General features: G+C 39.5%; 3 protein-coding genes across 5 annotated transcripts in view; 2 read left to right on the top strand and 1 right to left on the bottom strand.

The window, feature by feature from the left end:
* The first annotated feature begins 5,033 nt into the window (after positions 1–5,033).
* On the top strand, positions 5,034–6,954 carry LOC119030742 (interactor of constitutive active ROPs 2, chloroplastic-like). The gene is made up of 2 exons (XM_037118567.1): positions 5,034–5,574; positions 5,676–6,954. The coding sequence occupies exons 1-2, from the start codon at positions 5,186–5,188 to the stop codon at positions 6,505–6,507; spliced, it is 1,221 nt and encodes a 406-aa protein (XP_036974462.1). The 5' UTR covers positions 5,034–5,185; the 3' UTR covers positions 6,508–6,954.
* A 2,854-nt stretch (positions 6,955–9,808) lies between these two features.
* LOC119030754 (rhomboid-related protein 4-like) lies at positions 9,809–14,426 on the bottom strand. Of its 2 annotated transcripts, XM_037118577.1 has the most exons (8): positions 14,314–14,426; positions 13,496–13,651; positions 12,778–13,081; positions 12,232–12,364; positions 11,687–11,775; positions 10,918–10,974; positions 10,554–10,700; positions 9,809–10,433 (listed from the first exon to the last, which is right to left on the bottom strand). In XM_037118577.1, the coding sequence occupies exons 2-8, from the start codon at positions 13,637–13,639 to the stop codon at positions 10,288–10,290; spliced, it is 1,020 nt and encodes a 339-aa protein (XP_036974472.1). In that variant the 5' UTR covers positions 13,640–13,651; positions 14,314–14,426; the 3' UTR covers positions 9,809–10,287. The 2 variants fall into 2 exon arrangements, with proteins under 2 accessions (XP_036974472.1, XP_036974482.1); XM_037118587.1 differs by lacking the exons at positions 13,496–13,651; positions 14,314–14,426 and adding an exon at positions 13,304–13,487.
* A 3,034-nt stretch (positions 14,427–17,460) lies between these two features.
* Positions 17,461–23,817, top strand: part of pak1 (p21 protein (Cdc42/Rac)-activated kinase 1) — a 54,201-nt gene continuing 47,844 nt past the window's right edge. Inside the window, exon 1 of one of the 2 annotated variants that reach the window (XR_005078397.1) lies at positions 17,461–17,653. The gene's annotated coding sequence lies outside the window, so the exon portion shown is untranslated. The remainder of the gene's footprint in view (positions 17,654–23,817) is intronic. The other variant, XM_037118535.1, reaches the window with a different exon arrangement.

Below are 23,817 nucleotides of genomic sequence, written 5' to 3'. Positions count from 1 at the left end.
TTTGTATTGTAGCGGCAACACGCTGCCGTTCAAAACACTACAGGCACTGATAAAAACTATGATATGAACGGAGTAAATCTGACTTTAAGAAATATTTTGCACACTGAGAGATGAGTTACTTATAATAATTACAGTCAGAAGTAACAATCAACACAGTAAAAACTGGGTATCAACATGTATTGATCATTTATACAGATGACTGATACAGACCGAAGTATAATAACAGTTATACAGCACTAACAACACTACAAGATACAGTTATTATATATATAAATGCATAAAAGCCAACTCAGATTCCTTCACATACAGTTAAAAAACAAAATCATCAGAACAAGATTTAATTTTAAGTAAAAAGATTAAAAAATACACCTTCAGTGGAAAGTTCAAAGATTACTTCTATATACTCACTATACATCAATATACATCCTTAAAACTATAATTAGTATTTCTGTTATTATCATTATTAATATTACAACTGTCAGCTATTTATTCCCATGCTATCAATATCAATAACATTATCACATTTAGTTTTATTTATTGCGACAATTTAATTTGATTTAATATTTTTTTATACAATGTTATTATGAAGTGTTACCCCTCTTTTTATCTATTTTAACTTACATACTTAACAACAACAGGACAACAAGAAAATGTCTACTAGTCTGATAATAATACTACAACTACTATTATTAGTAATTATAATAACAATAACCTGTCTCCATCTTTCTCTCAAGTTTAACCATCAACATATAATATAATATAATATAATATAATATAATATAATATAATATAATATAATATAATATCATATCATATCATATCATATCATATCATATCATATCATATCATATCATATATCATATAATATAATGTAATATCATATAATATCATAATATATAATATAGAACCTCCTGTATCAAAGATGAAATGAGTACCTACATGTACAACAGGTGATAAACCATGATGATGAGTAAGTATGAACATACAGTTTGTTTATTAAGTGTCTGTCTGAGCTGGACGCTGCTCTCCTCTCCTGGTCCTCTGGTTCACAGCCACCACAACAACACAGAGGATCACCAGCAGACCAGGGAGCAGTGAGGACCTCACCGTGTAGAGGGTGAAGTCCATCCCAGAGGGCTCTCTGGACTTCAGAACAGTTCTGGACAATGACACACAAAGTCCATCTGGTCCCATCACAACACACCAGTACTCTCCTGTGTCTTCCAGTAAGACATTAGAGAGAGTCAACAAGCCATCATCTCTAAATCTGCTCAGTCTGCTCTTCAGATCAGAATCAGGTGTTAAATCATATAAATACAAGAGTCTGTCTTCTGTTTGGTTTGACTTGATGAACCAGTGGTGCCAGCTACCCTCTGTCCGACCTCTGCATCTGAAAGTGACGTTGTCTCCTTCTGAGAAGAGCTCGACAGTAGGTGGGCCAGATTTGGGGCACACCACCAGGTGATACATTTGAACATGGTTGTAGATTTTACAATCGTAATTACCTGAGTGATTTAACTGAAGTGATGAAAGCACCAGTGAGTAGTTTTTTCCAACCTCTGACGTGTAGTCGTTCTTATCATACTTTTTCCAAAGTGGAGGCTGGTTGTCAGTGAACTCAGCAGCAGGACACTGTAACACAGCTGTCTCTCCCACTGTGTGGAGGATCCACTCTGATAGTAGGTCTAAATATACAATCTGACTGCTGACACACTGCTGTTGGTTCATCACCAGACAGGCGTAATAACTGAACTTTGTAAGCATGAGGTTGTAAATACGAAGTCCTGATGAGGTTTTCACCACTTGGGATCTTCCTTCAACATTGTCCATCACCGATGTTACACTGTCCTCAAAAACTCTTGTCCAGATTTTTTTCCAATATCCAGAAGAACTCTTGAGCCACTGGATGTCCAGATTGTCAGCTGCTCCCTCACATGGCAGGTCCACTGTTTCTCCAGCTCTGACTTTAATAGAATTGTATCCATTTTTCGTACTACAAACAATAATAGTGAAATTTTTCTTATACATCACGTTGCCCCAACACTCCTGTTGGTACTGGCCGGAGTCTGAGTGGGTCAGGTTCTGGATCATGTAAAAAGAAATACTGTTGCTGGTGACAACTGACAGTCGTTGTTTCAAGTCTTCAGGTACTGCGGAGTTCTGGGACCAGAGGGCAGAGGTATTCCACAGGACGAGCTTCTCCTCACCAACAAATCTGGAGATCAGGCAGGAGTCGGAGTCCTCGGGGAGGCTGTAGGTGAAAGAGTCTGATTCCTTTCTGATGAAGATACGTTCTTCTGCATGAATGTTGTTGATGAGAGCAAACAGCAGGAAGGAGAGCTCTGCGACTGCAGCCATTCTGCTCTGAGGACGAGCAAACACTGACACCTCTCACCTGATTATCTCTATATTAACCCTCATCAGCAGCTTGTCATTAGTGGCTGGAGGGAGGTGACTTCTTTATCTCACCATCACAGGAAACTTTGACGCATTCGGCTCTGTACCAAGGAATCTAATCAAAAGATCGGACACATGTTGTGAAATGACTTTTAGACACATTAAAGGTTTTAACTTGAGTTTACTGCAAGATTCATCTGAACAGAAGTCCACAAACTAGTGACCTGCTGTTACACCATGGCTCCTGACAATCTTCATTATTTGCATTATTTCTTGTAACATGTAATCAGACATGTGTGACACGTGTTAGTTTGCTTTGCTTACTTACTGCATCAGTAAAACATAAGAAACATTGAGCTTGACCGGCTGACAAAAGTAATGTGTAATTAGACAACTGTATTTATTGCAGACATTAAAATGACTAATACAGAGTAAAAAAATGCTAAAAATTTTATTTTGAAATGTAATTTTTGAAATACAATTAAATCAATTAAAACAGTAAAATGTTCCAAGTATATTTAAAATGATAAAAGCTCTTTTTAACCTGATTATATTTGTCATTTCTAATCAGTTTTTTTTCCATATGAATGATAGTTTGATCAATAGGTAACACTTTATAATAACCATCATTAATGAACATTAAATGTATAATTAATTAAACTTTAGTTAATAATTATTTCACTGCTGATAAAGAATGAGATTGTTCATGCATCATTTGTCAAGTTCATCAGGCAACTTTATAATATCATCTACATGATGTTTACAGATGAACTACACAGTATGTATTAATCATTTACAAAGTTTTAGAAACATCAGTGGCAACTCTACAAGAAACAAATTCAGTTAAATAATCTATCCTCATCAATCAATCTGATCCTCATCAATGATGCCTTAACATGTTAGCAGCATTTTAACATGATGACAGGTTTGAAGTGGAGGTCATTTTAACTCAGTGCTTGGGCAATTGATTTGTTTTGTATTATTAGTCAAATCTCAATCTGCAAAAAATAATAACAAATCAAATGTTACAATATTAGTGTTACTAATATGTTACTAACATTTCCTCTCCGAAACTACATAGTGCACCTTTAATTGGTTGACAACGTGTAAATTAATACTGTAGATCAGTTGATATCTGTAACTAATTTCATGGATTCAGTTTTTCTCCCTTTACTTTGAAGTTTTCACCGGAAATCTAATTAGATATTTTGCAGTTTTCAACCTGACCACTAGAGGGCGCGTGGCGCTCTGGACTGTAACTGCACATCACAACTAGTTACATCCGGTGTGCTTTCAAAGTAAGAGTAAGTAAGTTGTTATTTCGGTCAAGTCCAGATCACCACGACCTCTTCAGCCTCTTCCAGTACAATGTGAATCGCACACACACCACACACACACACACACACACACACACACACACACACACACACACACACACACACACACACACACACACAAAGAGAGACTGACAGACAGCTGTTTTCAGTCTTTTAATAGCAGTTGTTGACATATAAAACATCAGAAATCCATGAACCCTTAAAACCCTAACCCTAACCCTTAAGACATGCAGAACAACCACAGAGCCACTACTGCACTAATTATGAAAGAATATTGTCATATTTTATATCAAATTTAACAGACGAAGCTGGAATACAATGTGTCAAAAACATGTTTTTATGACCCAAACACAGCCCAAACACTGCTCAAATAAACAACTAAACATCAAACTTCGTGAATCACCCTAACCCTAGAAAATTGGCTTGGGGCTTAAGAGGTTAATCAGAAATCCTTTAATGTCTCTCAGACGGGGAAATGTGTTTGTCGCAGCAGCGTCAGAATGTTACAAGAACAGAGCAATGGCAAAATAGACAATATAATTAAAAAGGAAAGAAAATAGAATTGAACTGATGGATATACATATTTACATGATATAGTGCAAGAATGAACAGCAAATCTTTATATTGAGATTGTTGATTGAGATTGTTGATATGCCTTTTATAGTTGGAGTTCTTTTTAAAGCATAAATACACAAGTCAGTGCCTTGCTTAGCTTTGAATCCAAACTGGTTGTCAGTAGTTATATTCAAACCTATCAAGCAAGATCTGTTCTAACACTTTAGTTAGTATTCTAGCTATAGCAACTGGTCTGTAGTAATTTATTTTTATTTAAAAGTATTCTATGTCAACAACATTTGTGTCTTGAAACATTTAGGAAATATGACTACAGTTTAGTAGGTCTCAGATCTGCAATGGTTTCATAAGTGCCACATGTACGGTTGTGTTAAAAGACCTTTATCTGGTGTGGAAACGTGTCTCTTTTCATGGTGGTGGGTGATTAAGAAAGAATGTAGAGGATAATGAGTAATCATGCATTAACATGATGGGTACAGAGATGTTAAAAAAACAACAACAACACAATTACCAAGAAAAGTATAATTACTTTAAATTGAGACACCATTTTGTTGATGTTATGTTTGTGTATATGTGTGTGTGTGTGTGTGCACGCGCGTGCATGTGTGTGTGTGTGTATGTGTGTGTGTGTGTGTGTGTGTGTGTGTGTGGTGATCAAAGCAAAACAATCAAAGCCAAATAGAACCTCCACAGCAACATTCCATTCCGTGCCAATATTAAGAGCAGGTTTGCAGGACAACACTTCTTCAGTCCGATCTTTCATCGAACGCAGACACATCCGTGTTATCGTGAGAAAGCAAAGTGAGGAACAAGGTGACGGTATTTGTTTATCAGAGAAAACAGTATTTTTCTGAGACAGAAAATACCAGCCGACCGAAATGGAGAACTCTTGCGAGCGCCCCACAGACATGTCTCGGGAGAGACTTATCCAAGAGCTCGAAAACACCAGAGAGCAGCTGAAAAAGCAGAAAACCCTGAAAGAAATGTACATCAATCGGGGTAAAGAGACCACCAGAGAGCTGGAGCGGCTGAGAAAGTACAGCGATGATGCAACTCTCAGCAGCGCAAAGATAGCTACTCAGGTGAGGGACAACACCAGACAGAAGAAGAAGAAGGATCTTCATAAAGATTACGAGGAGCTGAAGGTTGCCCATTTAATCAATGAGGAGAAATATCAAGCTGACCTCCAGGCGGAGAAGGACAAGAACAGTCTTCTTCAGAAAGAACTGTATCAGATCAGTGTTTCCTACAATGAGCTCAGACTCAGGTAAGTATTATATATTGCATATATTATGTGCATACATATGACAGTTACTGTGTAATATGTTTATCCTTTTACTAATCTCATCTTGTCTATTCTTATGTTAGGTATGAGACTGATGTCATTGAAGTCAGACAGCAGGTTGAGACTCTACAACACGAGCTTCAGGGCGAAGCCCAGCAAAGAAAACTCCTTCAACAACAACACAAGGAGCTGGAAATAGCACAAGCATCCAGCCAGGACAAGTTTACTGCTGAGCTCCAGGTGGAGCAGCAGAAGAACAACCTTCTCCAAGACAAACTGGACAGAATCAGCCAAGAGTATGAATCTGAAGTCGTCACTGTGAGACAGCAGGCTGAAAGTCTGCAGCGGGAGTTTGAAAAAGAAGTCAAGGCTCACGCAGACACAGTGTTGAGAGACTTGCAGGTCATTACCAACTTGAAGGCTGAGCAGGACGACCTCCGTCACAGCATGACAGAGGAAATCAACAATCTCAAGCAAAAGACCCTGGAGAAAGAGGAACATTATGAGAGACAACTGGAGGAGCTGAAAACTCAGCTTACTGTTCAGGTCGCTCTCAGCCTTGTCCTCTCCACAGAGCTTAAGGCGTTGAAGGAAGCTGAAATCCCGGAGGAGAAGCCGTGCGAGCAGGAGTCCACTGCTACTACCTCAGCCCCCGAACTTCTGGAGGTGACCAACATCCCCAAGGAGAAGTCGTGCGAGCAGGAGTCCATCGATACTGTTTCGGCCCCTGAACTTCTGGAGGTGACCAAAATCCCCGAAGAGAAGGCGTGTGAGCAGGAGTCCATCACTACTGCCCCGGCCCCAGACGTGACTCAAGTCTCCGAGGAGACTCACACAGCCAAACCAAAAAAGTCTTCCTGGAAAAGAGTCCGCCACTTTCTAGGATTGAGGAAACCACAGAAGTGGAAGAAGTGAGATGGCTTCAACAACTCAAGCTGTCACAATCGCCATCGAACATCAACATCAATAACATCTCTACTGTGGACAGCCAGTAGATACCACATGTCATCTGTGGTCGGGCATGGGTTGGCACTACATCAGTGTTACCTCCAAACAGCAGCACACTCTTGCAGACATAGTACGAGGAGCTAATCAGAAATGCTTCCCATACTGTGTCTTTTAGACGAGCTACATGTGTGCTGTCTGTGTGGATATTCTGGTGTAAGTTTAATCCATGGTCTTACACATCGTGACACAGAGCAAGACCCCCCCCCGAGAGATCAAGTTAGCCAACCGCTAGTTTACGTAGTTTTCGCAACCTCAGAAATGACTGCACGATAACAATACATTGCAGTATACGCCTCCAGCAAGAAACTGCCAGCAGAAAGCCACAAATGATGCTCAGAACAGCACCAAACTTCAGCAACAGTACAAATGGGGTCTCAGCACATAGTTCGAGGCATCAAGCCTCCGCTGGTTTAGCCGAATTGCTACTGTAAAGTCAGCACAACTCACAACTCTCCTCCTGTTGTGGGGAAGTCCCGACAAGTCGATTACCTGTTTCTAACTGCACTTGGTAATTGACACGGCGGGCTTCGCCACAACAGGTGGCTGCAGCAGGAGAGTGGTGAGTTGTTTTGACTTTACAATGGCAATCCGGCTAAGCTAGCAGAGGTTGGATGCCTCAAACTATGTGCTGGGACCCTGTTTGTACTGTTGCTGAAGTTTAGTGCTGTTCTGATCATTGTTTGTGGCCTTTTGATGGCAGTTTCTTGTTGGAGGCGTACACTGCAGTGTGCTGTCATCGTGCGGTCATTTCCGAGGTTGCTGAAACTACGTAAACTAGCGGTCCGCTAACTTGATCTCTCAAGGTGGGGTCTTACTCAGTGTCAGGGTGTGTTAGACTATGGATTAAACTTACACCGGAATATCCCTTTAACACGCCGCCTTCCCTATGCCTGTGTGGGTTTTCTCCGGGTGCTCCGGTTCCCACACAATTTCTTTTTTTTTTTTAAATGAAAAAATAAAACTTGGAAAGAAAAATTCAATTACTTGTTCATATGGCTTTATTCTGTAGTATGTAGTAGCTGTACAGTAATGTATGTAAAATGTAGGACATTGTCTTTCTTGAGGTGGGAACACATTTGGCCCCTCAAGTGGTATCTCATTTTTTTGCACAGTCAACATGGTCTGTGAAATATCCTTATAAAGAAGGACCAACCAATGTGGAGATATGAAATACTTAAATTTAAAGACCGCCACCTAGTGGTCATCTGCAGATATTTTGCAAAGAGCCTCAGGGGCTCATGTGGAAGTAGTAACCTGAGTTTCATGTCATTAGGACTGACCAGTGTGGAGATATGTAACACTTCCTGCTTTAAACAAAATCTGCAGGAAGTTGTCATTTATTAACTTGAGTATTCTTTGAAATATCAAAATTCTTTTGATAGTTTTTTGTCAAAAAAAAAACAAATATTGCTGTGGGCAAAGTTTTGTGCAAATCTGTGAAATTGCCTCGGAGGAGTTTGAAAAAGACACTTGGCCAGTTGATGAGAAAAAAAAAACAGAGGTGGAAATGGGCGTGGCCTGTATCACGAGATTCAGCCTATATTCCAAGTTCAATGAGTTTTGCAGTATGTTCAGGCAGTGAAAAATGTGATAATTTGGGACAAAAAAGTCGAAAGTTCGAAAAACAATAGTTACCTTGCAGGTTTCCCTGCTCGGGCCCTAATAAAATCAGGGTAGAAGTCTCATTTACTCATTCACCATGTCCTGCATGATGGAAACTCAGTCATCAATCCAAAAATAAACACTAAACTGTGACTGTTATAACTTATGGGAGTACTGTTACTGTTATACTTATTTGTGCATCATCACCGGCAAAGTACATGCTACTGACACCACATCTGCAAATATTTGAAATGTCTGAACAAATGTAATAATGTGAAACTTTACAGCACTTTTCTTAACAATGTTACACAGTGCTTTACAAGAGAAAATGAAGCCAGATGAGGTAGATAGGAAGAGAAAAGGACCTAAGGGCACGAGAGTGGAGGAAGTAGAGAAGGTAATGAGTAAGATCACATAAACAGGAATAGAAACATTATTAATGAAAGAAAGATAAAACAGTTCCAAAAGTTTCCACAAAGCAAAAAGTTTTTATAGGGAGAAATAACTGGAAGCTATAATACAGCTGAATATATCCAATGACTACATTCTCAAGCTCTTTAAAAAAAATGTGTTTGTGTCTCAGATGGTGTTTGGACTGAAACAAATACTTGTGTGTGAGCAGCATGTGATTTCCCTTTCAGACACAGATAAATGTGCAGACAGAAGCCTCTGCCAGCCCTACGGCTCTTGCGAGAACAGACCCGGCTCGTGTTTGTGTGTCTGCAATCACGGCTATGTCCTGTGAGAGGACGAGCACAGCTGTGAGGGTGAGCCTGCTCTGATTCCCTCTGCTTTACTGTAGACCCAGCCTCTTCCAGTACAATGTGAATCACACACACACACACACACACACACACACAGAGACTGACAGACTGCTGTTTTCAGTCTTTTAATAGCAACTGTTGACAAATAAATCATCAGAAATCCTTTAACCCTTAAAATCCAAAGGTCTCCCAGTTGGGAGCAGTGCTGGTTGTACAGTCTGACAGCAGCAGGAAGGACCTGCGATGCCTCTCCTTCACACACTGAGGGTGTATCAGTCTGTTGCTGAAGGAGCTGCCCAGTGCTGAGAGAGTGTCCTGCAGGTGGGACTCCTGCACCTGCAGCGATGACAGATTGTCCATCATCCTGCTCTCTCCCACCTCCTGCACTGAGTCAAGAGGGCATCCCAGGACGGAGCTGGACTTCTTGATAAGTTTATCAAGTCTCCTCCTGTCTGCTGCTGAGATGCTGCTGCTCCAGCAGACTACTCCATAGAAAATGGCTGATGCCACCACAGAGTCATAGAAAGAGTTCAGGAGTATTAAAGTTAATATATAGAATATCACTAGTCTCATCCTCTCTAAAGCACTAAAACTAACACTAAACTGTGAGCTACAGCACAGAAACCTGTTGATATGTCTCTTTTTGTAAACACATTTATTTATTAGGTTTTGATTTTATACAACAACATACAGGCAATATTGAAAAATAGTCAACAAAGTATCAAGAAATGAAGAAAAATAAAAGAGAAAATACAAATAAAAACAAATAAAAATCCTTTATATATATATATATATATATATATATATATATATATATATATATATATATATATATATATATATTTTTTTTTTTTTTTTTTACAAAACAAGCCTAAAAGGTTCACTTTAAGTATTTTGAATACATGTAGACTTTAAAAACTAATTCTATTTCACAAGTTCATTTAATGTCAAATTAAGTGCAAATGTTTTCTATCATGTTGTATCATTTTGACTTCATTTGAATTATTTAAAAAAGTATTTCCCTGCTGGAAAAAAGGCTAAATCAGGTTCGTGTTTGCAGTAGTAATACACAAATATTTTTTAAATTGATGCGACATGACCTGAGAAAACTGAGAAAAGGTGTTATGATGTTCCCTTTTACTCAAAAGGCAGAAAACTGAGGCAAAATGTAGAGAAGTTTACTGCTGTTGTAAATAATACTGGAACTAAACCAGCCACCTGAAAACTGAAAGAAGCATCAACAGACCAGAATACGATAATAACTTATAGAAAATATCAGCTGGGATGTACTGGAGCTCAGTGTTTTATCATTCTGACATCATTACAGCCTCCTTCTGCTCCGTTGTTGGGAAACTCCCGGGTCAAACCTCCTCAGTCGACTCCTCCGGAGCTCCTCAAGTCTCAACTCCTCCTCAGTGGGCTGGAAACCAGAAGGACGACGTGCAGCTTCTTCCCGCCTGGGTGTTCCTAAAACGTCAGATATTCTTACTAAATCTGTATATTTCAAAGATTTACTCAGCTCTTATTTACAGTAACTTGAAGCTAAAGCACACATCGGACACTTACTGCATCATTTGTCTCTCATACCTCGAATATTCAGGCTGTTTCTGATCGCCAGCTCTATCTGCTCCTCCTCTGTCAGTCCTGCGATGTCAGATTCTCTGTAATCAGACGTCACATTGGTTTGTTCATACTGTGGAGCTTCTGAGTGATCCCGTCTGGTCCCACTGTAGCCTGCGCACGCACATTTACACACATACAGACAATACATTCAGATTAAATACACATTAACGCAACAGTAAGAAATAAAGGATGGATTGATGTACTTCTCTTCAGCACTTCTTGCTGCTCTCAGTGGATTTAAGTTACTGAATAACTGTCAGAATTTAAAATCTGTGTATCTTATGTTGTATATCCCACTATAGGGATGTTTTCTTAAATGCTGCTGCACCTGAATAGCTGAAGAATGAACCTGGTCGCAGGTTATTTCCCTCTGAAGACACAATCTCTGGTGGAGGGAAAACAACAGAGAACTTTTGTGAATTTTACAAGTTTGGTAACACACACTGACTCTTTGACACAGTTTACATTCAGAGGTATACAGATCTGGATCAGAGGCTGCGTACACAATTTAAGGGATTATAATCAAACATTTAAACTGGACAACATTCTTGTTTTAACTGTTATTCTGCAGTAAATACTGATGTCACAGTGAAATGTGACAGGGAAAGCGCTAGGACAGGGGCCAGCTGGAAAGCGTTCTATTTACTCTTTAAAACGAGAGAATGAATTAGTTTAGAATTAATCAGTGTAAATGAAGTTATAATGTATGAAATGAATGGCAAAGAACGGGTCTGTGTTGTGATAGAAGGAAGAAAACTGATCCTGCCTCTGTCTAAAAGGACATGTAGCGTGGTATCATGTGACTTGTTGTCTTCATTGTTAAACAGCTACCTCTGTAAATTAATCGTCAGAAGTGATTGAGGCAGAAATTGTTAACAGACGAGGTTTTGACGTTTTAAAGTTTAATTTTGTTATGTTCAGTCTGGTTCTCCGACCTCCTTCCTCTCTGACTCTCCTGGACGTTACAGCGACAGGCGACCATTCAGTGTCACCTTCAATAAACTTACAGATTTCTCTCGTTTGAATACATAACAAAGGGTTAGTTGACATTTTAATGCAGAACTGTTTAAGAAATCAACATACACACACACTCAGACCTGCACATGTCTGCATGATGGTCTTCAGAGGACCCAGAGTGAACAACAGACCCACCAGGATACCTGCCAGGTGGCCAATCAAGGAGGACCTGAAGAGCACAGTGCCGAGCAAAAAATACAGAGTTATATCGTTTTACAGAATAATAATCAGCGCAATTCACTGTGACTTAGAGAGATGACTGCAAACGGAAAATAAGACTATTTCTCCAGTGATTTATTACTTTCTTTGCTTTTCTTGTTCTTGTTTTCTTTAAAGTCTCTGTGTTAATCGCCACTCTACGGAAACCCGGAGGGACGAGTGAGAACTTTTGTTTTCTCTGGTGATCCACAAAATGGGTTTGATCAGACTTCACCATAAAGATTCACCAGAAACAAATCCTCACGTTCCCCTCTGGGCTTCAGTACCACCGTCCTCTCTGCAGTGAATTTCATCTGCACAGTGACATCTTCAAGAATATTTAATGTGTTTCATTTCAAGTGTGACCAGATTACAGAATCATTATGTTTTCAGGTAATTTTAATCATTAGTTGGTGTCGTATCTCACTTAGGGTGGATCAGGTAGATCAGCACCAGCTCCACCCAGCTAGCGAATTGGTTGGACACACGAAAATGGAGCAGGTATGTCACACCTCCGGGGTTGTAATGGTTACAGACCACCTTCAGAGCAAACAGGACACCTGCAAGCAGAGTTTTATCAGAGATTTTTGTCAGGTTGCTGATAAATGTAACTAATTTAAACAATGTGTTACATTGGCTCTGATGCAGCATCCTCTCACAGCCTGTAAACACTGAATAATATGAATTTGCAGTAGTAATAAGTAACAAGTAATAAGAGGGAGTGTAAAGTACAGGAAAATGGAAATACTCATGTAAAGTACCTCAAACTTGTACTTTAGTAAATTGTACTTTTATTTAATCACAGGTCGTTTGAAAATGTGACTCAAAGTTTTTCATTTTTTAATGCAAATGAATATCGGCCCCAAAAATCGTTTTTCAGTCTCCTTGATTTCTGATAATCAGTATTAACCCTGAAAAACCATATCGGTCGACCCCTGCTAGACATAAAAGCGTAGAACAAACACGTTTGTACCTGAGAAGCCGACAGCACACTCGTTGCTTTGAGCGGCAAACATTCTCACCAACGGATCAGGGTCGTCCATGAGTTGCGTCAGCGCTGCCTGCAGCAGGAGATACACCAGACCGGTGAGCAGAGAGAAGACGGACAGCAGGTAGAGGAACCAGCCTCCACCCAGACGTCGCTCCAGCCTGATGCCTTTCCAGAGGAAGGACGCCATGTTGAAGTAGAGGTGCCAGTCATCCACGTGGTGCAGGGGGGACAGGAAGAGGCGACGCCACTCTTTATCCTTGTACACATAATGGAGGCTCACACAGGCCTGACGATTGGATGGAGAGAAAGTAACGATCATCAATCACAGTGATCTAATATAAGCAATAACAATCACTTCATACTTTTATCAATGGTGGAGTACATTTATATACATATATGCATTCAAACCTAAACAACCAAAATATGTCTTTATAAATAACTGTATATATCTTCTGTGTTATGTGTAGCATGAGGGCGTTTATGAGCTTTACAATAAATTAACCTGTACCTCATAGTACTTGGACTGGACCAGTTGCCAGGCAACCAGAGGAGACAAGAAGTAGTCAGAGTCAAACAGGTTCATTGGCAGGTAAGATTTGCCAATAAACAATTCAATAACCCCACAGACTGTCTGGGGCGATGCTAACTTCCTACAAAATACGTCATCCCTCCGTCACTCTGTGCTGCACAGGTGAATTACCTTCATCAGCGGAGCAGCAGGGAACATGTAAAGATACACATTGAATCCCAGCACAGACAGAGTGACTGCTGGGATATTACCCAAACCCTCCTGGAACAGCTGGACAGCCAGGAGCAGCAGGCCCAGCTGGAAACCTCTCTGCATACTGGAAACACCCTGAGGGGAGATGATTGATGGGAAAAGTTGAATATTCTAACGTTTTCAGTGACTTTGTTAAAGGTTTGTTTGGCTTCAGAAACACGAGAATCGTCTCAGCTCACGACGACGTTTCATTTCATGAAACAAATCAAAAGCACAACATTTGGAGATAACGTGGTTTTGAGTGGAAAACAAAACTCTACAGCAAACATGCAGTTTGGCAACAATGTTAAATGAAGGAAACATTTCTGCTTTTTGTCTCGATGGATTATTAAATATAGTTTTAATCAGGATTTTATGGTAAAATAAATAAATAAATAAATAGTGTGTATTATTGTATATTCACAAACCAGGAAATGTACAAATAACATACCTACTTAATTTCTGACTGCACATTTATCATGTTCAGCACCATTCTGCGTCCCTCAATCACAAAATACTCCATGAAATGTAAAGTAAATACACCATAATTCTTCCCAGTTACCCTTTTTTTTTAATTATTATTATCTAACTAGCTGGTAAACAGACTATAATAGCTCCTCTTCTTCCTCTGCATGCTGATGAAGGAGCAGCTGATTGAGACATGTGATGAAAACACTGACAAGGCGTCACAGTTTTCGTCCAGAAAGACACATTCTGATAAAATATCTCAATAAACTAAACGAAACTTTTATACTCACAGCTCATCCGACTGTTAATGATCAGCAGGTCATATTTATCTCGACCCCACCTAAACTGACTGTTGCCTGTGGAGAGCCAGAAACGAAACTTAAGTCCTGGAAAAAACAAAAAGTAAATACCTCCGTACATTCCTGCAGCAGAGGAGCTGCTTCGTCACAGCGCCACCTACTGACTTGAATGATTAACAGAAGTACAAACAAGACAGAAGCCCCAAACTGAAATGTTACGTTTCATGAGTTTTCTTAGCTTTGTTCTCCAGTGAGCAGCTCTGCCTGCACTGAAGAGTTTGTGGAGTTTTTCACTCTCACCACAAGATGTCGCTGTCTTGTCATGATTTAATATAGTGTGTTTAAAATAATGTAGAAATTAGATGTTTTTTGCCCTGTTTTGAACAGTGTGCTTTGAGGTAAACATTGCACATTTTTTCCAAGACTTTCATCAAGATGATCAAACTTAATTTGGTTTTCCACGACGGGAGAATTGTTTGTTAGTTTCCAGGTTTGTTGTTTCCAAAAATGTTAAAAAGAAGTCAGAGCTTGATAACACAAGCAACAACATCTTCTCAATGAGTTTAAACAAGAATAACAGAATAACAGAGTGGGAATCTCCATCAAAATGTTTATGTTGATGATGCAATTACAAATAAAAGATAACACTGAACATCGTACTGTTTGGATAGTCATATCATGGACATTTGTGGTCTTGTCCTTGTCAGACATTGTGTATTTAGTTTGCTGGAACACAGTAAGACAAAGATGCAGGATGTTCCATTTTTCTCACATCTGAGTCGGGTTAAAAAAAAAAAAGAAGAAGCATTTTTTTCTGTAATGATTTGCATGTCACATGAAAAGATAATATTGATCAATCTTGTATTATTTCTGATGTAATAATTTCAATTATTTGAAATTACTTGTGTACTTAGTAGTAAAGTTAGTAAGTAAAATAAACTCACATAGCTCTTTTTCAAAGCCAAATGTTACAGTGTGCTTCTTATATTGTGAATGCTTCACATGTTATGTGAGGTACGCTTGATGAATTATAATCTTTTTAAATTCCTACTTATTTACGATTAATGATCTCATGGCAACCTTATTTGTGAAAGCAACGCCCTTAGCCGAGGCTGGGAGAAAGCTGGAATGTTTAACTTTTTCAGAGTTGTCCATGAACCCATTCTGCTCTGAGGACGAGCAAACACTGACACCTGTCACCTGATTATCTCTATATCAACCCTCATCAGCAGCTTGTCATTAGTGGTTGGAGGAACGTGACTTATTTATCTCATCATCACATGAAACATCAGATACAAACAATCAGATGTTTTACAAACTCTTTATTAAGCACTTGTTTATTGTGACGTGGCAACTGATGTTGATAATACTTTGTAAATGTTGATAAATACTGTTTAGTTCATCTGTAAACATTATTTGGATGAATATTATAAAGTTGCAAATGATGTTTATCAACATTAACAGTTGTTAATAAAGCATGTTTTGTTAGCAGGGAAATAATCATTAACAAAGACTTAATTAAGTACAGATTTAGTAATGTTACAAATGATGTTATCATGAATAGTTACCCCTCTTTTTATTTATTTTTTGATATTTTACGTCACCACCAACAACAACAACACTTCTAATGATCAGATAATAATACTGAAACTACTATTAATAGTAATAATAACAATAATCTGTCTCCATCATTCTCTCAAGTTCTATAATATAATATAATATAATATAATATAATATAATATAATATAATATAATATAATATAATATAATATAGAACCTCCTGTATTAAACATAGATATGCTCCTACTGTCTTTATGACTTCATGGAACTCAGTAACTGTATGTATTGCATATGGACTTGCTAACATAAGTAAGACCCCCCTTATCTTACTACAGGTAGTCACTTAGTGCACCTGTTGATGATAAGTGATTGAACATTGAACACAACATCTCTGAAGCTGAACTGAGGAAGGCAGAGCTAAAATGTCGTGTTTCATGAGTTTTCTCAGCTTTGTTTTCCAGTGAGCAGCTCAGCCTACACTAAAGAGTTTGTGCAGTTTTACACTCTCACCACACGATGTCGCTGTCTTGTTATCATTTAATACAGTGCGTTTAAAATAATGCTGATAATAATAATGCTTTTGCCCTGTTTAGTGTGCTTTGAGGAAACAATGCAAATTTTTTTCCAATAATTAATCAAGATGATCAAACTTAATTTGGTTTTCCACAACGGTGAAATTGTTTGTTTCCGTTTTCAAAACGGGTCATGCTGGAGAAAACCATAAAATGCTCAAAGTAATACAAAGCTTAATAATACAAGCAACAACATCTTTTTTCAACATTTGTTTACACAATTAAATGTTTTGCTGTTTATGTTAGACTATGGAAGATGCTAGACAGAATAACAAAGTTGGAATCTCCATCAACATATTTATGTTCATGTTAATTGTTAATAAATGAGGATAACACTGATGACAGCGCTGTTTGGATAGTTATATCATGCACATTTGTGTATTTAGTTTGCTGGAACACAAAGAGACAAAGCTGCAGGATGTTCCATTTTTCTCACATTTGATTCTGGTTAAAAAAGAAAGAAGCATTTTTTTGGTAATGATTTGTATGTCACATGAAAAAACAATATTGATTAATCTTGTATAATTTTTTATGTACTCATACTAATTATTTAAACAACAAAACAATTATTGTTTTGTGTATGATATTGATTGTTTATGTTTATTGTGATACAATAAAGTTAGTAAGTAAAATGCACTCACATAGCCCTTTTTCAAAGCCAGATGTTATAATGTGCATCTTATATCATGAACGCATCAAATGTTGTGTGAGGTACTCTTAATGAAGTATAATCTTTATTAATTCCAACTTATTTCTTGTTAATGATCTCATGGTAAACTCATACGTGAAAGCAACGCCCTTAGCCGAGGCTGGGAGGGAGTTAGTATGTCGGACTTTTTACAATCGTCATGAACGCACCAACGTTCGCTTTCTACTGACGGGCTGCGACCCGCCCCAGACTTTGAGTGGACATCTGCACCAACCAATCCGCGGCAGGCAATGCTGGATTTAACCAATGAGACGTTCGGAGCGGCGTGTTAGGGGGCGGGTGCTTCTGTGCAGCAGGCTTCTCTGTGCCCTGCTAACAATAGCCTGGGTTCGGCAAGTTTACTGTTAAAAAACCGACCAGCAGGGCGACAGAGCGGAGCAGAGCTGAGCCGAGAGCAGAGCAGAGTTTACCGAATACATGAGACGGTGTGTCCCGGTGTCGGAAATTTTCACCCAACACTCTGGGATTTACATTTGCAACCAGACAGGTGGTGAGTGAGCCTTTCGACTTTAATTCTACACCACAAATGTAGCCCGACATCTTCATTCTGAGCCCGGCATGGTGCGTTGTGAATTAGGGGCTCATTTGCTTGAGAATAGGAAGGGGTTAATGGTTACTGTAGGCTGGGATCACACTATTATTCTCTTATTCTTTATCTTCATCCATGTATTAACACCCTGGACCACGCAGGCCCGCTAGCCCGCATACAGTGGACCTGAAGTCAGCCACGACGAGGTTATAACAGCCGGAGGAGGATGGTGTGATTATTTTTTTATTACACCGGTTTCCTCCCAGTTTACCAGCAGGCTGGGATAACATGGGAGTTTTTTTTCTGGTGAACGTCAGGGCGAATATCACGAATGAATGAATGAATGAATGAACGAACGAATGAATGAATGGAAGAAAAAAATCCTGTCAGTTTTCCAGAAATCTGCCTCAAAGGATACCTCTGACATGATTCATCAGAAAGTCCATGTGGTGCCCAAGAACAGACAGATCCTCTGCCCCCCTCTCTCTCCTTCAAATCCTGATTATTATTATTATTTTTTAGCTCTAATCTGGTGTAATACGTTTAAAGTATATACACATATTTTGTAAATGATTTGCATACTGTTCCTTTAATGTCACTATAACCTGTCTGTCTATTCTCATCACCTGCTGTGGCATTAATTGCTGTAAACTTGTAGTTTTCTGTGATTATGTGCAGTTATCTGTGTGAAATACACACAGAAATCAGTGCACTCCTCTCCATCCTTCAGTGGTATTTATGTGCCAGTAGATTTCTGGAGGCATTTGAAAGTCTTAAGCGAGTCTGACAGTGTATATCTGCTGCTTCTTATTGATTACAGATGGACAGATAAGGGCGCTCTAACTCTCATTTGGCATTTCTATCAGTATTTAGAGTCAATTCCCTTCTTAATAAACGTGTGTCTTCGTCTCTGTGCATGAAGTACAGCCTCTCTCCGGCTGAGTTGGGCTGACGCTGCCCTTTGGTCCCCGTTATAAAAAACTTCCCTTGTCATCTGAGTGGGCAGTTTCCTGGATTAAGTGTGTGAAGCTGATTAAAAGAGTTGGTGGTTTGTTCCTGAATGAAACACGCAGTTACTGCTGGACTCCATCTGATATACTTTTCCCCTTCAGTGTTGTTTTACTGCTGAGCTTCACACCTGTATGAGGGGAGCTGAGAGCGGACAGAGGGGATTATTTCCACTCGGTTAAATGACAGTGATTTTTATTGGCCTGTCTTCTTTAGAGCTCAGGTTGAAAACCTCTGATTTTGAATGGAGGCTAGTTAAACTAATAGAGGTGATGAGTTAATCTTCAAACTCTTCAAACTACTTGAATGAGTGTTGAGTACAAAATTGTGTTTCTCATGCGTATTCAATCTTCAATCTTTGATTGTTTCTGTAGATACATTTTCTAAGTTAGTCTTGTAAGAAGTGTAAAAGTTAACTAATTGATTCTGGGCTTTTACTTACAGTCATAGTCACCAGTCATAAAGCTGGGCACTATATGAATATTCTATCGTTATCGTGATATGGATTAAATTGTTTCACATTCTGGATATCGTTATATGGTGGTTTGTTGTAAGTGTTGTCTTTTCCTGGTTCCTGGTTTAAACGTGAGATGCTCATTATATCCACATAACTGATGACTTTCTTTTGATAAAACATTTCATTGTGTCAATTAACTTTGGTGTGGATCTGAATAAAGAGTCAGATCAAGGAATCTTTCAAATTTTGTACACTGTATCATTATCAGATTAATCAATAACTGAAATTATAATTAGTTGCATTAGTAAAATTATGATGATGTGGCATTTCTCTGTTTTCTGCCTAACAACTATGTTTTATGGAGAAAAAGCTTTGTAGACCAGAGAATCTCTGCAGCAAAACAAAATGTCATCAAAACAATCACAAACAAGTTTGTGACACTTTTTACCTTTATAAAATAATTGCAGTTCTTGCGATTTGGATTTTTCCACTTCAGTCAGTTTTGATTATTGTGCGATTATTGTGCAGCACTACTTGTAATGGGATGAATGATGTCTCTGTCACTTGTTCCTGCACTTTGTAACTTCAGTGAGAGGGTTAGGATCACAGCTTGTTCCCCAGATAAATCCTTTTTTTTTTTTCTTAATCCTGTATCCTGTTTAAAAGATAATATTTCAAGTCTAGAAAGTTTCAGTTTTGTGATAAAATTCAATATGAAATAGTGAAAATGCATATTTATAAAGACTACACAGCCAGCAGTTGTGTTAGTGACGTTGTCTCGTTGAGCACTCACCATTTGACCAACTCTCTTTTCATATAACTGCGGTTGTCAGTTTGACCAGTTTAATTGTGATTTTCGTATTTTGTAATGCCTGTTTTGTGCTGAGTTGGTGAGATGATATTTTACTTTATTTACGACAAACTGAGGCTTTCTTGTCTTGAAAATGTATCTTTTATATTTACACACATTGTCAGTGTAATTCATGGCACATCTCAAACAGGATTACACTATTATATTATCTCTCTCTCTTTTTACTACATGACATATTTTTTCCCCACAGGGGTCCAGCAGAGGGGACGTGACTTCAGCTCTCGGTACTTTCCTCAAACATGAATACAATGACATTTCTGGTCAGGAATCATTAGTGATGTGGAGATTATGACTAATGACGTCTTTGAATAAGTCTGGTTAGCTCAGGAAATGTCATCACTTTGCTGTAATGCAGCTTGTAAAACCAGGAAACAAGAACACTTTAGTAAGTAACAATACAATATCAATATATCGTCTGGCCCTAGTTGGCATACACAGAATGATGTAAGGTATATATATTTGATTTTTTGCTTCCATTCTGCTTTAATAAGTTACACGTAGTGTAATTTTCTAACCCAGGACCCGATTTTTCATGACTACATAAACAGTATATGTTGGATATAAGAGTGTTTGTGCACTGGAGGGTCTGCGATGGGTGAGGATGTTTCAAAAGCAGCAGCATCAGAACAAGTGCAGTAAATCAAACAGAATCAGATCTGATTGTGTCCAGAGCTGCTTCCAGTCCGTCCCACCACTCTCAGTAGTAAACCATCCCGTAGCGTGGGTCTGTGCAGCGTGAGTTGAGTTGAAGCCATGGATTGCGTTATGGTTTTAAAGGCAGTGGCGGCACAGCTGTTGCTATGGAGACCTGGGCGTGGCTAAAGGAGTGTTTTATGACCCCGTGTAGAGCAAGAGGCCACCCAGTTGTCGCTTTGACACCTCGACAGTGTGGTGAAGAGAGAGGAAGGCTGGGAGGAGTTAATGACCCATTCGGCTCCTGTGGCTTTGGGCTCGGCTACTTCAGGAGAAAGAGGACTGTGTGTGTGTGTGTGTGTGTGTGTGTGTGTGTGTGTGTGTGTGTGTGTGTGTGTGTGTGTGTGTGTGTGTGTGTGTGTGTGTGTGTGTGTGTGTGTGTGTTTTGGCCTGTCTTTGGGCTCTGTCTCACCTGTCGTTGAAGTTATTTTTAACCTTGAGACAGTTTGTTTGGGCTCTAAGTGAATTAGACCTGCTGAGCTCCAGTGTGAGCTGCTTACTGCCAGAGACAACCACGCACTCACAGAGAAACGTACAACGCTCTTCATTTCCTCTTATTTTAGTTATTTGAGATTTATAAAATCAGTTATCTTTGCAGCATTTTGCATATGCAAGTGTCAAGAAAAGAAAAACAAAATGCAAAATCAGGTTGCCATTCAGTTGCTTATTTACACATCCAGCTCAGAACCGTTATTCATTTAGATGGTGAACGTAGGTTCAATATTTACTCTTCTTGTTTGTTAGTCTTTATGCACTCTACCAACTCCTGAGGGACGTACGTGGCTCCTTAGCTTCTGAATGCTCCTCTATGTTCACCAGCTAGTCTCCAGCAGTGACTGTTTAATGCCAGGCAGGTAGTTTCAGTGAGTTTTTAGAGCACTTTCACTGAAAACAGCCTCTTGCTATGGTAGAGGGAGTTTAGGGAGGAGATGATTACATATGTGTGGGAGATACTGTCATCAAACATCTCACAATGCATGCAGAACATGAATGGTGTGTCCAGTTTGGTGTCCACAGGATTCTCTACCTTCTTTATTAATCAGTCTTTTAGCATGTTAAACCCTGAGGCCAGGTGACCTCGGGTTGTGAATGAGTTGCAATCATAATCCTGAGTATTATGCCTCCTTGCACAGTCAAGAAATCCGGGAATGTGAGGGCTGTCTGACCAGTCATATCCTCTGTATTGTCCTCCATTGTGCTGTGACCGTGCTACGACATGATGACGTATGTACACGAGGTAGATGTGCTCAGGCCGGGTTGCAGCCAGACCAGTGTGAGTGCAGGCAAGCGGGCGACCGGGGAGAAGCAGCAATCGTACCTTGGCATGGTACCGAGCAACTGGGCCAAGTGTGAGTGCAAAGTAAAGGAACAGTTTGATAAATCGGGGATAAAAGTTTGTTTGTTCTCTTGCAGAGCATGAAAAGATATGCTGAGAAGAGGGCACATCTCTGTTACCTGGTGTGTGCGACGCTGTAATGTTCAGTCTGCCACGTGGCTTCATATCCCACTGGGAGCATTTCAAAGACTGTATATTATTTCCTCAAAAATGTCATTAGTTGTTTGGTATATAAGATGTCAGATCTGACTTGATTTAATTGTCAAAATAATGTAAATTAATTGAGAGACTTTATCGATGAATTGATTAATCTTTGCAGAGTGATACATCTTTCACTCTAACTTTTGGCAAGAGAGTTAATAAGTGTATTTCTCAAAATGTCAAACTTTAACCGGCTGATTATTGTGTGATCAGCGATGGTGGTTGTGTTCTCCTGCACTGCTGTGATGAAGAGCAGAGCTGTGAGCACCTCAGGATCCCTGTGATGAGATGAAGGATGAAGCTTCACTGCCTTCGTAATTTCAATTTATTAAACTAGAAACTAAATAACTCATGAAGATGGATATTTTTTCTTTGCAGTTTTGACACCCGCTCACACACAGTACCAACAGAAATAGTAATATTGGCTGTTGAGCAGGCAGAAGCCTGCCAGCAGCTGAATAATGGATAGTCTGTCTGCCTGAAGGCTCCTGGAGCTGCTGAGCACGGCGTCTAGACAGCACAAAACTACATGCACTCCCCTCGTTTCTCCATGAAACAGGCTGACTGGCTGAATCCACAGGAAAGCTGTGATCCTGCATTGATTTCTTTTCTTCTTTAAGTATTTTATCCACTTCATTGATGTGAAGGCAGATGAAAGAATGGGAGATGAGGCATCTCTAAGCTGGTAATAGTATGGTTCAGGATAAGGCAGATAGTCCCATTACTGTTGGTGTAATTATGATCAGACCTGTAGAGCGGACTGAAATCTTCCTCTGGCTTCAGCTCAGATTCATTTAGGAGTCAGAGCTCTGTCTGTTTAGAGGACAGGAGAGGAAGAAGCTTTAACAGGTGGGGCTCCATTCAGGGATAACATCGGTGTAATTTAATCTGTTTTCTGTCAGCACTGATCTTTCTGAATTTGCTCTGTGCAGTCAGAAGCTCTGCAGATTCACTCGACCTGCAGACAGTCAGCAGCTTGTGCTTTTAGGATGGCTGTGGCTCAGCAGGTAGATCAGGTTGTCTAATAAACGGAGGGTCAAAGTGCCCTTGTGTAAGATACTGAACCCTAAATCTCTTGTGGTGGCTGTTCCATCAGTGTGTGAGTGTGTGTGATGGGCTGTATCACTCCTGATGAGCAGGGCGACCCCTTGCATGGTAGTCTCTGCCATCAGTGTGTGAATGTGCATGTGAATGGGTCAATACGGCAAGTGTTCAGAAGAGCTTCAAGAGGTATAAAAGTAATAGCACGTGTTGTATTGTGCAGTCTTGCTCTCTGTATGAACACAGAGGGCTGCTCTGTAACGTATCGCACAGTTTGATATCGCTGCTCGTGGACCATCATTCAAACAAACTCAAATTCAAAGTCATAGCTCTGCAGCAGGGCTGGCTATCGAACTGAATCATTAGAATAAAACCTTTAGAACAAGTGATCCCGTAGTTATCATGGTCTTAACATTTTACAGAAGTTGTATGTGTGAAAATCCTGACAACAGATGAGCACACAGAGAACCTGAACAGGGAAGTAAGGAGTGCTGATACTGAAGATACTCAGGGCCAAA

The sequence above is a fragment of the Acanthopagrus latus genome, chromosome 2 (assembly GCF_904848185.1).
Source record: "Acanthopagrus latus isolate v.2019 chromosome 2, fAcaLat1.1, whole genome shotgun sequence".
Lineage (NCBI taxonomy): Eukaryota > Metazoa > Chordata > Actinopteri > Spariformes > Sparidae > Acanthopagrus > Acanthopagrus latus.
The sequence above is the reverse complement of the archived record's forward strand: the minus strand, read 5'-3'. Positions and strand labels throughout refer to the sequence as shown.